The sequence below is a fragment of the Melanotaenia boesemani genome, chromosome 6 (assembly GCF_017639745.1).
Source record: "Melanotaenia boesemani isolate fMelBoe1 chromosome 6, fMelBoe1.pri, whole genome shotgun sequence".
Classification (NCBI taxonomy): domain Eukaryota; kingdom Metazoa; phylum Chordata; class Actinopteri; order Atheriniformes; family Melanotaeniidae; genus Melanotaenia; species Melanotaenia boesemani.
This window is the reverse complement of record NC_055687.1, coordinates 17,641,428-17,654,623: the sequence shown is the minus strand read 5'-3', so window position 1 is coordinate 17,654,623 and position 13,196 is coordinate 17,641,428. Positions and strand designations below refer to the sequence as shown.

The 13,196-nt window shown below is 39.1% G+C and overlaps 2 protein-coding genes across 4 annotated transcripts; one reads left to right on the top strand and one right to left on the bottom strand.

The window, feature by feature from the left end:
* Window positions 1-484: 484 nt before the first annotated feature.
* Window positions 485-4,389, top strand: LOC121641872 (NADH dehydrogenase [ubiquinone] flavoprotein 1, mitochondrial-like). The gene is made up of 10 exons (XM_041988216.1): window positions 485-709; window positions 1,474-1,556; window positions 1,626-1,796; window positions 1,893-2,076; window positions 2,159-2,348; window positions 2,480-2,692; window positions 2,781-2,947; window positions 3,065-3,146; window positions 3,744-3,889; window positions 3,998-4,389. Exons 1-10 carry the CDS (start codon window positions 623-625, stop codon window positions 4,091-4,093), a joined length of 1,419 nt encoding a protein of 472 aa, XP_041844150.1. The 5' UTR covers window positions 485-622; the 3' UTR covers window positions 4,094-4,389.
* Window positions 4,385-12,847, bottom strand: khdc4 (KH domain containing 4, pre-mRNA splicing factor). 3 transcript variants are annotated; one of them, XM_041988213.1, is made up of 14 exons: window positions 12,696-12,847; window positions 12,094-12,277; window positions 11,480-11,608; window positions 11,301-11,380; window positions 11,157-11,209; window positions 10,896-11,074; window positions 10,223-10,434; window positions 10,033-10,093; window positions 8,949-9,009; window positions 8,418-8,722; window positions 6,928-7,071; window positions 6,320-6,429; window positions 6,114-6,202; window positions 4,385-5,229 (listed from the first exon to the last, which is right to left on the bottom strand). In XM_041988213.1, exons 1-14 carry the CDS (start codon window positions 12,722-12,724, stop codon window positions 5,003-5,005), a joined length of 1,863 nt encoding a protein of 620 aa, XP_041844147.1. In that variant the 5' UTR covers window positions 12,725-12,847; the 3' UTR covers window positions 4,385-5,002. The 3 variants fall into 3 exon arrangements, 2 of the variants coding, with proteins under 2 accessions (XP_041844147.1, XP_041844149.1); XR_006010812.1 differs by having other exon boundaries at window positions 5,178-5,229; window positions 6,320-6,401; XM_041988215.1 differs by lacking the exon at window positions 4,385-5,229 and having other exon boundaries at window positions 6,015-6,202; window positions 6,320-6,401.
* Between the last annotated feature and the right edge of the window lie 349 nt (window positions 12,848-13,196).

Below are 13,196 nucleotides of genomic sequence, written 5' to 3'. Positions count from 1 at the left end.
AAGAAACTTGACACTTTAATATGTGTGTACTTTCTTCCCCGATTATTTCTTAGTTTAATTGTATATGAAGGTATTTTAGTGACTACTGAAACAATGTGTTTTCATGGAAGATTTTTTTTTCTTTTTGTTTTATTAATTAATTAATTAATTAGTTTATTTTTCTAACCTAGAAGAAAACATTCCCCAGTATTAAAAAAATATATGTGAATAATGAAATGAATCCTATTTATGTAGTTGTGTTTGAGGGTCTTGGGCGAATGTAAATATTATCTACATAGATTAAGGATCCCTTATAGTCCTGTATGAAAATGATCCACAGTGGCCCTGACGCTATCAGCTGTTTCTCTTTGCTGTGCAAATATGCGCGTGCGTAAAAGATTGGATACCTGTCCGGCTCCTGTGCGCGCGTGTGTTGCTGGAACAGGATGTGACGTATGTTGTTCCGTAATCCTCTTAGTTTAATTAAGCAGAACCAACCGGCCTGCACTTCAACTCCTGCAGCAACTGACCTGAAACTAAATATTCATCAGCTCGTATGAGAAGCCAAACGGAGGTCCCAAGGTGAACAGTTTTGGTGTCTGGACGCCTTTAGAGTGAGTTGGAGGTGTTCAGCCCGTGCAGGATGCTGCTGCCTCCGCGGATGCTGTGGGGCGCTGTGGTGCGGCAGGTACCTCCGCGTCTGACCTACAGCACTGCAGCACAGCCGCAGGTAGGCCTGCGTTCAAACACAATATGCAGTTTGTAGTTCAACAGCACGGGTTGTGGGAAATGTGGTATTTGAATAAATTTAACCTTGACTGTGGCTTTAACAATCATAGTTATGCCAACAATTTAAACAATTTGAATCAAAACTGAGTGAAATTTATAAATAAGCCATTGGTATATTCGTACGAGGCTTTCTTAAGTCCATTCCGGCTAATAACAATAGTTATTTGTAACAAGAACCTATTTGACTAACTTTAAAAAAACTTTTAATATTTATGACTTTTAATAACAAATAAACAGGACAAAACAAACAAAAACTGCGACATAAGTTTTCTCTGGGATTGTTAAAGTATGTTTCATTAATTTGAAGTGAAGCAAAGCTGAAAACTGTTTGAAATTATTTTCCTTTTAGAGAAAAAAAAGCCAGCATTAGTGATGGTATGAAAGTATTATCTCTGAACAACATTTTGGAACAAATGCTGCCATCCAGTTGACATATTTTCATAGACGGCCTTGCTTATTTCAGTAAGACAATCTGCTAGTATTTCAGCAGGATGGAGTCATCATGCTGAACTGACCTGGGTCCAGTCCAGACCTGTTACTCACCAAAAACATTTGCTGCATTATTGAACAAAGTATATGAGGGATTAAATTGTTCAGCAGCTGAAATTGTGCATCAAGGAATTGGACAACATTTTCAATCTTGAAACTATAGCAGTTGCTCTTATGTTCTTCTATTGCTCTTCTTTTCTGTTCTTCTTTTACCAGGTGATGCCCAAAAAGACTAAGTTTGGTCCTTTGAATGACCAAGACCGGATATTTACTAACTTATATGGTCGACATGACTGGAGGTAAAACACTTTATTCTTAAACCCTTTTTACCACTGAAAAATAAATAAATAAGACTTGTTTGTCGTCAGACTCAAGGGAGCGCTAAAAAGAGGAGACTGGTACAAGACAAAGGAGATCATACTGAAAGGGCAGGACTGGATCCTAAACGAAGTGAAAATCTCCGGTCTTCGGGGCAGAGGGGGCGCAGGATTTCCAACTGGTATGAAGTGGAGCTTTATGAACAAACCAAGTGATGGCAGGTAAAAGAAAAAACAAAAAAATAAACATCTGCTCTGTCTGGGAGGATATCTTCAGCTCCACCGTCCATACCAATGCTGTTATCTCTTGTGTGATAGGCCCAAGTATCTGGTAGTGAATGCAGATGAGGGGGAGCCTGGGACATGCAAAGACCGTGAGATAATGCGTCATGACCCCCATAAACTGATAGAAGGCTGCCTGGTGGCTGGAACAGCCATGGGTGCACGTGCTGCATACATCTACATCAGAGGAGAGTTCTATAATGAGTCTTCAAATCTTCAGGTAGGAACAGTCCTCAGATAAAGTGTGTTTTCTACGGTGTGTTGTTTATTTGTTATGGTTTGTCTTTCTTTTCTTGGTATAGGTGGCTATTAATGAGGCCTACAAAGCAGGGCTGATAGGGAAGAACGCCTGCGGCTCAGGGTATAATTTTGATGTGTTTGTGATGCGAGGAGCGGGAGCTTACATCTGTGGAGAGGAGACCGCTCTCATTGAGTCTCTTGAGGGCAAACAAGGGAAACCTCGTCTCAAACCACCTTTTCCTGCAGACATTGGTGAAATACACGCTACCCTGTCCCCTACACCCTTTTTCCAACAGTCCTTATTTGTGGTTTAAGAAGCAGGGACATAACTTTGGCATTTTAGTTATCCACTGTTGTTCACCCATCTCTTTCTCTTTTGTAAGGCGTGTTTGGATGCCCAACAACAGTGTCCAATGTGGAGACAGTTGCTGTGGCGCCTGCAATCTGTCGTCGAGGTGGGGCTTGGTTTGCCTGCTTTGGGAGGGAGAGGAACTCTGGGACGAAGCTGTTCAACATCTCGGGACATGTGAACAACCCATGTACAGTGGAAGAAGAGATGTCTATTCCTCTGAGAGAGTTAATAGAGAGGCACGCAGGTGTGTGCTTACAGTCCACCTCTGTGTTGACGTTGTTTACCTTATGATGACATAACTTCTGCTTACTGGTCTTGTGTAACTGGTGTAGGAGGAGTGAGGGGCGGCTGGGACAATTTATTAGGAGTGATCCCAGGAGGGTCCTCAACTCCCATCATCCCTCAGCACGTGTGTGAAGATGTTCTGATGGATTTTGATGACCTGGTTCGTGCAGAAACCGCCCTCGGAACTGCAGCTGTAATAGTCATGGATAAATCGGTAAACAACTGGCTGAAATACCAAACATGTACAGCACTTTCAGTTACAATTAAACAAATAATAATAATAATAATAATAATAATAAAACAAAAACGGGGTGATGTATTTTCCCTCAAGACTGATGTGATCCGAGCTATTGCACGTTTGGTGGAGTTTTACAAGCATGAGAGCTGTGGTCAGTGCACCCCCTGCAGGGAAGGTAAGGAACTTCATTTACACTTTATGATAAACTCACAGGATTTTACATTTTTGGAGGAACCTTTTTTCCTCAGGCCAGATCTTAAAATGCCTTTAAAGCATGTAAATAAGTAAGTTGTGATCTGGTGATATGTTGAAGCTAATTTGATGAATATAAAGGAGAAATAATTTATTCTTATTTCTACTATCACTCTGGCGGATGTGATTGGCTAGAAATGGTAGTAGGTAATTTACCTAAAAATGTCCTTATAATACAGTATGTGTATTTTCTTCTCTTGGTTTAGAGAAGGCAATCCTTAAGAGTCTTACTTGGAGTAATGGTGTATGTATTAGCCTGCATTTGTTACAAAGCATAATACAACATGATACTGCATGTACGAAATGAAGTTGACTGTATATAGATCATTTTTATATTATAAAAGTAATGTTTCCTAAATAGTTTAATATTAGTTTCACATATTTGGATTAAAAACTTGATTGTACATCTCCCAAACTTGAAGACTTTTTTTAAACTATGTGGATATATGGCAAGAGAAAAGACCTGTAGTCAGTTTTCTACTTTAATATTGACCTTTTCTGTTGTTGGTCTATCCCTCAGGAGTTGACTGGATGGATAAAATGATGTGGAGGTTTGTGCGAGGAGATGCAGCAGTTTCAGAGATTGACATGATTTGGGAGCTCAGCAAACAGATTGAGGGACATACCATTTGTGCTCTGGGGGACGGAGCTGCCTGGCCTGTGCAGGTGACATGCACTGAACTCAAAATAATAATAAAAAAAATTAAATAATAAAAAGATACTATTACTAATATGGATTGTAACCCCCCCCTTTTTTTTCCTCCCCGCGTTCAGGGTCTAATTCGTCACTTCCGGCCAGTCATGGAGAGCCGTATTGCTCAGTATAACAAGAAAAATCCCCAAAGAGAGCCACTGATTGAGATGCTCTAAAGTGGTACATTTCAGACAAATAATCCTCCACAAGAATATTAGTACATATCTTACGCCATTTTTTCTTTAACAGTTTTACATATTAAAATATTTTTAGAGCAAGGCTTCCTGCAGAAGTTAATTTTATTGCCTCTGCAAAACCTTATTTAAATTGTTTTTCCGTGTGTGAATGGATCTTTTATTTCTGATATTTCAGATGTACTGATGTAACTGCTAATTGACATCCAGTTTTCTAATGACTTATTTGCAAAATATGGCATGACTCACAGTGTAATAAAACCTACTCAAACACAACAATAAATTAAGTTTATTTAAGAAAACCATGAAATAAATTCAGCAGGTTTACTACATTTAACTCCAATATGATCTGTACAAAAAGAAGAGCGAACGGATCAGGAAAAATGGTGACAAGGAGATCGGGAGGAAAAATAAAAGGGTGCAAACAGCAGGGAAAAATTGTGCTCAAAAGTAAAATAAAACTGATAAGTGATGTACAACAATATTGCCCACTGATATTTTTATTTATTTATTTACAAAGACACCATATTGAAAAACCATATTGGGTGTAATTTTTTTTTAAGTTAAAATAAAATTGGAGGCAGAATTTTGCTCTTCTGATCACCTTTTATCCATAAAATAGGATCAAGTTAGCTGTTCTGAAAATGTTCCATCTCCAAAGTATAATAGGATACAGGAAAAACAAACAAACAAAAAAACTGAAGTTGTCCCAACCATTAATGTTTCCATTTGGACCCAAGAACTAAATCCTGAAACCAACACATCGCTTTCAAGAATGATCCATGTGATCAACACGTAATTAGTGGTGGAAAACAACAGGTTCAGTTTGGGTGATCTTTTTAAGACTCTGTGGAAAACACTGAGACATTGGATTTATTTTTAAATATATTTTCAAGGTGCCATCCAGAAAGGCATAGATTGCTGTTGTGGTTGTGTTTTGGCACGTGGCGGTGCTGGGCAGCGATAGCCCTGTGCCCACCCTGAAGTGGTGGAGGTTGGAGGAACTGTCCCAGGGTTACCTGGCCCTGAGACCTTGGAGGTGGGGTGGTCCTCCTCTTCATCAGAAGAGTCTCCGGTGTACGCCACCAAACCTGTTTTCAGTCTTTTCACTGCAGGTTCTGAAAGAAGAAGAGGGGGAGCAAACAGAGGAGACACACGAGCAGCGCATATGGAGGGAAGAGAAGAGAGAGGAAAAAAAAAGACAAAACAACACCAACAACATGTTTCAAATCAGGTTCAAGTTAATTTTTTCAAACATTTTTTGGGAGAAACAAAGAGTTAATGGTTTCAGATCAAAGTTTATATCAGTGGAGCAGATTTTTTTTTGTGGGGGGGTGGGGGGGGGGGGGCATTTGAAAGCAGACATTGGTTGGTGGGGAGCGACAGTGATAGAGCCGTTCAATCGAGCATCAGGATGGCGTCACAGGTGGAATCGTGCCCCACCCCCAATCAGTATCCAGCATCACCCCAGAGACACATGGAAGAGAAAAAAACACAGAAGAAGAGAAAAACACAAAAACAGGAGAGATTCTTGTTAGCGAGAAGAGAAAAACTACAAACAGTCCAGACTGATGATGTCATCAACTCGAAGGTAAGGAGGACTTGACTTGTCATGTGACTGACAAATACACATAAAATGTCATGTCATAGCTCCACTTCATTATCTGGAGATTTCAAGTCACTCCAGCAGAATCCTGTAAGAATCATAAGATGCAGCCAGTTTCAGGCTGAGTGGTTGAGTATGTGAAATACTGCACGTATTTTTATTTTATTTTTAGGTCAAATGTGCCTCTATGTGACACAAGCATTGCTCCAACTATCCCCAGCTGCATCACTAAAATTTAGACAGTCTAGTTTTCTGGTATAATGTTTACACATTTAAATTTTTCTCTGGCAGCTTTACACTATGGCTGAACATCAGTCGAGGATATTCTCATAAAGGGTCGCTGTGCACTGTCGTGAACTGTGAGGATTTGTCAATCCACAGGGATAACACCCTTACCCACAACGCCTTGTGGTGCCTTCCTCTCTTCCATCTTGGGTCTCACTCCATTTACAGGCAGGGATGGTGGTGGAGGCATTAGCTGCCGACTGGCATACACACACACACACACACACACAAAAAAACATAGTTAACGAACCATGACTTCTGACTCATATACAAATTCATCTTAATGATAAAATCAAAACAATATCAACTCCATGTACCTGTCCCTCTCACTTGCCGGGCCAGAGGAACTCGATGGTGGTGGTCCTGAAGTCTCTGGGCCACCCATGGAGAAGCCTGCACCTAAATTAGTCATATGAATGGGTCCATGCTATGAGCAGAAAAACACACAGGCCTGATTAGCAGACAGCCCTGCTGCGAAACTAATGTAAATTATTATAACTTTCCCAGCAACATTATGAAGATTTCCCAGAGTCTGATTACACTCATCCATTATGAGTTACTTGAAGCTCATGTGATAAAATACCTTTCTCTGAAATGCAATGATAAACTGTAAGTGAGCATCACCAGGAAAAGCAGGTCATATCTCAGTCTAGGTACATAAAACATTTGAGGGAAGGAAGGATGAAAGGTTGAGTTTAAAATTGCAGATGGTGAATCGAACGTATGTTGAAAGACTTTAAACATGATTGGCTGATGGAAACGTTTTGATGAAACAGCCCCTTAGGTAAAAAAAAAAAAAAAAAAAGAAAAACATACAAAAGGAAAAAATATCCAAAGTGGAGCAAATTAAAGAAGGATAAAACGAATAAAATAGGAGAATGATGAGTGATTGTAAATGTAGGAGTTTTTTTTTTTTTTTAATCACCTGGTATCCAAGTAGGCCGCTGTCCCTCTCGTCTGGTACCTCCTCTGTAAAGCGTCTTTTCTGTGGTGGGATCGCTGGGGTGGCAGGTGGTTGAGCTTTAGGTGGCACTGCAGCAGACGAAGGGAAATGTACAGGAACAATAGTCTGTAAAACAAAAACAGAAGCTTGTTATTTCTTTGCTTATGTTCACAACATATACAGTACTCTACAACAGTCTTAAACCACAACTCATTTTATATTTAGCTTCCAATGAGCCATGCTCTTTCTAAATGTCAAAGTGGTCTCAAGAGTTCTTAAGACTTTGTGGGACTTAGAAAGATTGTCTTGGGACACCAGCTGCTTTTACACTCATTCTCATTCCAGTCCTTAATCAGATCATTTGTGGAAATGTTTTTGTGTTGAAGTCATAAAAAAACCCAAATAATACATTAACGCATATTACAGACAACAGAGAAGAAATTTTAAATTGTATCTGTAGATACTTTTTAACTAGCAGCCTGTTTCAAAGGCTTACCGTTTATTCCTGTCTTCTGTCTTTATAAAATGTCAAAGATAACAGTTTGACAGGAAGGAATTAGTATTTTAGTATGAACAAGGTGAATCACAAAGAGCTAGTAGAAAACTTGGCATATCTCAGCATGGTGTGCAGTGTGTCCTTGAAAAAAAAAATTGAGTAAACAGAATGAGTTAAGGACAAAAGAAGAAAAAAAAAAACAACACAAAATAAAAACTGAAAGTAATGTCCTTAAAAATAAGAAAAAAATACACTGCAAAGACCTGACACAAACCCGAGAGATATAAATATGAGGACTTACAGTTGATTTAATATTCACTGAAGCCTAGAAGAAATGATCTCCATAGAAAGGGTGGCAGTGACAAAGCCATTGTTAAGCAAGAAAAATGGGGAGAAAAGGCTGAGATATGCCAAGTATTTGGGATCATTTTGACATAAAATGAAGCAAAGCAGATATTTTTTTCATGTAGTCTGGAGGACTTAGAATAAAAACTATTTAAAGAATTTACAAGAAAACCTGTTTAGGAGGGTTCAGGCTGTGTTGAAGAATAATGGTGGTCATAATGTTTGTACATTTCAATAAACTGCCTGTGTTGCTGGCAATAAATGTAAAGAAAATGGGGTAGATCAAGATTTTTGACTTGTGAGACTAAGCCAAAAGTGTTTGGCATTTTAGATATTTATTTTTTTAAATAATATCATTAGGAAAGAGTTTAATCTGTCCCCAATTCATTCTGCAGCATTTCAGTAAGTCCAGATATAAAGTATAGCTCCCTCTGGGTAACATTTAGAAAATCCAGACAGATATTCACAAGTTTTCCAAAAAAGAACAAAACCAACATTTGCAAAAAAATTCTTTTCCTTTTTTAAAAAATTATATAAATCATTTTGATGAAGAATTTATGCCATTATTTGACCAAGACGTAGAAGCTATACATATTACATAAATGATGAGGAAGAGTTTGGTGAATCCTACCTGTGGTAGAGTGTTGGGAGTGGGAGCAGGAGCAGACGCAGGTGTAACAGAAGGAGCAGGAACAGGGGCAGGAACGGGGGTAAGAGCTGGCGCAGTAACAGGGGCAGGGGCTGGGCGTAGAGGGTATGGAGAAGGAGCGCTCGCAGGGGCAACTGGAGGTATTGGAGGTGGTACATTGTAAGGTGGAGGAACAGGCTGGGCCTGAGGTTGAGGTACAGGAATGGGGTATCCTTGCTGGTATCCAGCTGAGGGGTAATAAGTAGGCTGAGGAGGCATCCCATTCACTACTGGAGGCTGTGCAAAACCTGGAAAAGGAAAATGAGCAGAAGTGTAGATATGATGCTCTGAGAACATCGAAGCTGTCAGAAACACCACCATTGTAGAGTGAAAGTAGTTATATAAACACTGTTTCATAGAAGAAACAGGTCATTTAAAACAGCAACACCTACACAAATTTTAATGTTTCATTCCTGATATAGTTAAATAATGCCCAGCCAGTCTTAACAACAAAATGTATAAGGTGTTTTGTACCTTGCTGTGTTGGCATCATAGTGCTCATTTGATTAAGGTAGTGAGAATACTCTGCATGGACCTGGAAGAAGAGACATTGCACATAAAACTTATTAGAAATAGAACAACAACAAATCCACAGTGGTGTAAAGGTAAACTGTATCTCTTTAATCTCTTTATTTTGAGATAAACATAATTTGTACATGTAATTCTTCTTTTGAATTCCAGCCATTAAGTTGTAATTTCAAGATGCCCGTTTGCACAAAATACCTATTGCTCTGACAGACTAATAAGAATATTTATTTCCATCAACATCTACAGTTTTGCTACTGATCTATGCAAATGATTTCTTCAGCAGAATGTCTGCAGAAGCCACAAGGAAGTGAAAGCTTTGTCACACTTAAGTTGTAGTGGCAGTAGTTTAAGTGTTGTCAGAAATATTCTGCATCCATTTGACAAAAACAGGAATGATATTGGATTTCTGCTTGAGTCTGATATAATTATTTTCCTACTCATCCAGGCCAATACTGATATTTATATGCATTTTCCATTAAACAACACCACCATCATCACTCTCTAGAGGCAGAATTAAATTATTACGCCTACTAATTTCCTGTCTGCTGTAAGCCACATGAAGAATCAGATGCACACATTCATTAGGAAACAACCAATTTTATCCTGCATGTATTTATATTTTACTGTTACATCTGCAGGTAAAAAGATAGATTTTATCTAACTTTAACAAGCTAGCAGGATGTCACCCATATTAAATCCTGATAATAGCTTCAACCAGAGTAAATATCACCTCATTAGCATGAGAATGTGTACTGATTACTTTTTTTTTCAAGCCTCTTTCAGTAGATAGCAGTAACCTGCTGAAAACATCTTAAATCTTTAGTCACCAGTGCGGTGCACCATTTGTAACATTAGCATGTATTTTGGATCATATCAGAATTTATTATGTCAGGGTGGCCAATAAAAAAAATCAATTATTAATGGATTAAAACTTAAGTAAAACTGTACATATCTAAGTAAACATCAGTTATAGTAAAAAAAAAAAAAAAGACCAGACAAAATATTATTTTAGTCACAGGAAATTACTCACCGTTTGCAGTAGATTCTCACACAAGGTTTTTGCTGCAGCAAGTCCCTCTGGTTTAGGATGACTACAGAGAAAAATGCTTGCATTGAGTCTACACAGCGACAAAAAAAGCTACAGGTGGTGGCTTAATTCATAACAGCAAAAATAAAAAAACACTTTCTTAAAATGTTCTGAACCATTGGACAGGACCCACCTAATATAAATGTACATGGGTTCAAAGGCCTCTCGCCCAGATGCAGGTTCTAAACAGCCTGATCCCTTTCCTCTGAGGAAGACTTTGGCCCCAGTCTCAGCCTGAATGTGCTGAAGGTATGAACAGCCGGGGCCTTCAACTCGCTCTTTGACCACAAATCCTGGGATAGCGTGCTCCAGACCCACAAATACTTTATCTTGAACATAATGCATCTGTGAAATGAGAAAAACATATCCAGCCAATACAGCGTGTTATTACATCCACCTGCAAAATGAAATTGCCTTCTGATTGACCACAGGTAACAGCAGAGATGTCTCTACACACTTATGCTAACCGACTGTCTACTTTAGATTAGCAACAGTACTGCTCCAGATGTTCAGGCCAACGCGATTTAAACCTTAATGCAAATGATATTAAGAAAGTGAAATTCTCTTTGTTCAAACATAACATTTGTTTCACAAGCCGTCAATTCTTTTTTTTTCTTTAAGTTGGGTTTGCTTGGTAACACAAAGATCTGACAACTCAATGCTTGTGTTCAAAGATTAAAGCAACTTCAATTTATATTATTTTGGAAAGCATCTTAAACTTTCTAAAAACAGCCTTAAAGCAACTGTAAAACTGATTCAACACAAAAACTGTTTGCAAAATATATTAAACAGATGAACAGTGTTACCCCTGACTGAAAATGAGGTTTGTGGTTGGTTACAGGAGGCAAGGATGGTGGAAGTGGGTTCTGCTGATGGTAAACTGTGACTGAAGCCCCACTTGGGGAGAAAGATGAAGAGGATGAGGAAGCAGTTGCAGCTTTTACTACGCCATTGGTGATTATTTCCTTAATTCTATTGACTGCTCCTGGAGGGAAAGAGAAATAGACAATCAGTCAAATTTTAAACATATATTCAAAACAAAATGATAACTTTATAAAACTACTGACTGTCAACAAGCTCCCTCGTCTGTCCTTGGACATGCAAATACAGAGGTCGATCCCTGTGTGGAAACAGCAGACACACAGCGGTGTTAACATGACAAACTACTAAATTTATGCTCAGTCACTCAAAGTAAATGATTGAAACGTCACCCTGGAAGTGCTTTGCCCTTCTCCTCTGTAGTCATGTAACGGCCTCTGGTTGAAACCGCAGCACCGCTCACTTTACTGATCTGAAAACAGGTCACATGACAAAACATATTAAAGAATAATCCACAAGGCAGGTGATGTGCTTATATCTGTAAAATACATGTTTTCTTATTCTCGCTGACCTCATCCTGTGTTTGCCCGCGGGTCAGGAGATTTCGACAGGTTATCGGGACATCATTGATTTCAACTTCAGCAACCACCAAGTCATCTTTGGCTTTTGTTGGCACTGAAGGCTTCCCAACACCCACAACCTGAAAGATGGAGGGTGACAATGTTAAGTACAGCTGGTAAACTATTTCAGATTTATTTAATTTTTCAATCTAAAAAGATATGCATAATAAAAACTAATCAAACAAACAAATGTAGCTGATGTAAACATATTTCCAAAAAACACTCTGTAGCATTCACATTTGTGCACTGGTATATCCAAATAACTTTTATACCAATTACATTTTCAAAAAATTATCTGAATACTTTGGCAGAATTCCTGTACATTACAATGAGATCTGATGAGGTCTGATGTCATCTGTGAGAAGCATGCCCAATCCACAAAAACCCCTCCCCTCAGCTCAATAACTCCCCTGTGCCAGCTGCTTCATGACACCCTCAAACCTACATGATGAGAGGGGTTGGTCACACTGTCCTGGCTTTTCAGTTTTTATAATGCAATAACCCTTATTACATGCTGTGATTCCAATGCAAATAATTGTTTACAAGCAATCCTTTAGCTCATTACCTTCTCAGGTGGTCCCGGGATACCTATCTGTGAGGGTTTGAGTTTGCCCTTGGCCACCAACATAGCGTTAATCTTTGCAGCCACAGCAGCTGCAGCATCCAGAGCCCCGGTAGGAGCAGACTCAGCCTCCCCCATCCCACTGGAGCCAGACCCGGGGCCGGGCTGGTCCCATTTGCTGCGGCGCCTAGGAGGGAAGCAAGTCAGGAAAGGAGAAATACGACAAATTAAAGAAAGGAGGGTGTCGAAGAACTCTGTGTTGTTGCTGGTTTAACTTTCATTTTTATCAATACTTGCTACAGCGAAGCCGACTCTCTTATTGTTGACATTAAGGACAGTGGTTAATGAGAGAAACTGTTGAGCAGATGATGTTGTTTTTTTCCCCCAACATAAGCAGACTTATGTGAGCCTTTGAGCATTATTTGGAAATATTATAGTTTTTTGTGTAACTACAGGATAATTAACATTAACCACAACAAAATAAACCCGACAGTACACCGCCATGATTACATAAGAAGCTAAAATTAGCAAGCTAGCTAACTAACTGAATGCACGACGGCTTAAAAACCATAAAAAATACATATACAGTCCGTTATGACACCTACCCGCTATTTTGTGTTCCACAAAATGACATTAAAATTCCGTCGAATAGAAATTCTCCTTTCAGTGTAAAAATAAATGTGAGAATTATCCCTTAAATTCTGGATAGCTCCTTTAGTAGGCGGTGCTGGGTGCCGTCTTCTTCTTCTTCTACGTTTTTTTTTTTTTGTTTTTTTTTTTGGTGGAGGTTGGCAAGCGAGGTCTTGGTGCGGTGCATTACCGCCACCAACTGGAATTGGGCTTAGATTGGAAAGCTAACTCAAATAAGTAACTAACTAACTAACTAACTATCTAACTAACTAACTAACTGAATAAATAAATAAATAAATAAATAAATAGTCATTGATCTTAGCGACGTTGGTTACTGCCAGCTTGTCGTTTACCTCATGTCTGCTTCCGCTGCGGACCATTGCATACCCAGAAGAAAACCGCAAGGTGGCGCCAGACACCAGCACGTGTGTAGAAAAAAATTCAAGAGCGATTCCGCTACCTCACCTGTCCTGCAT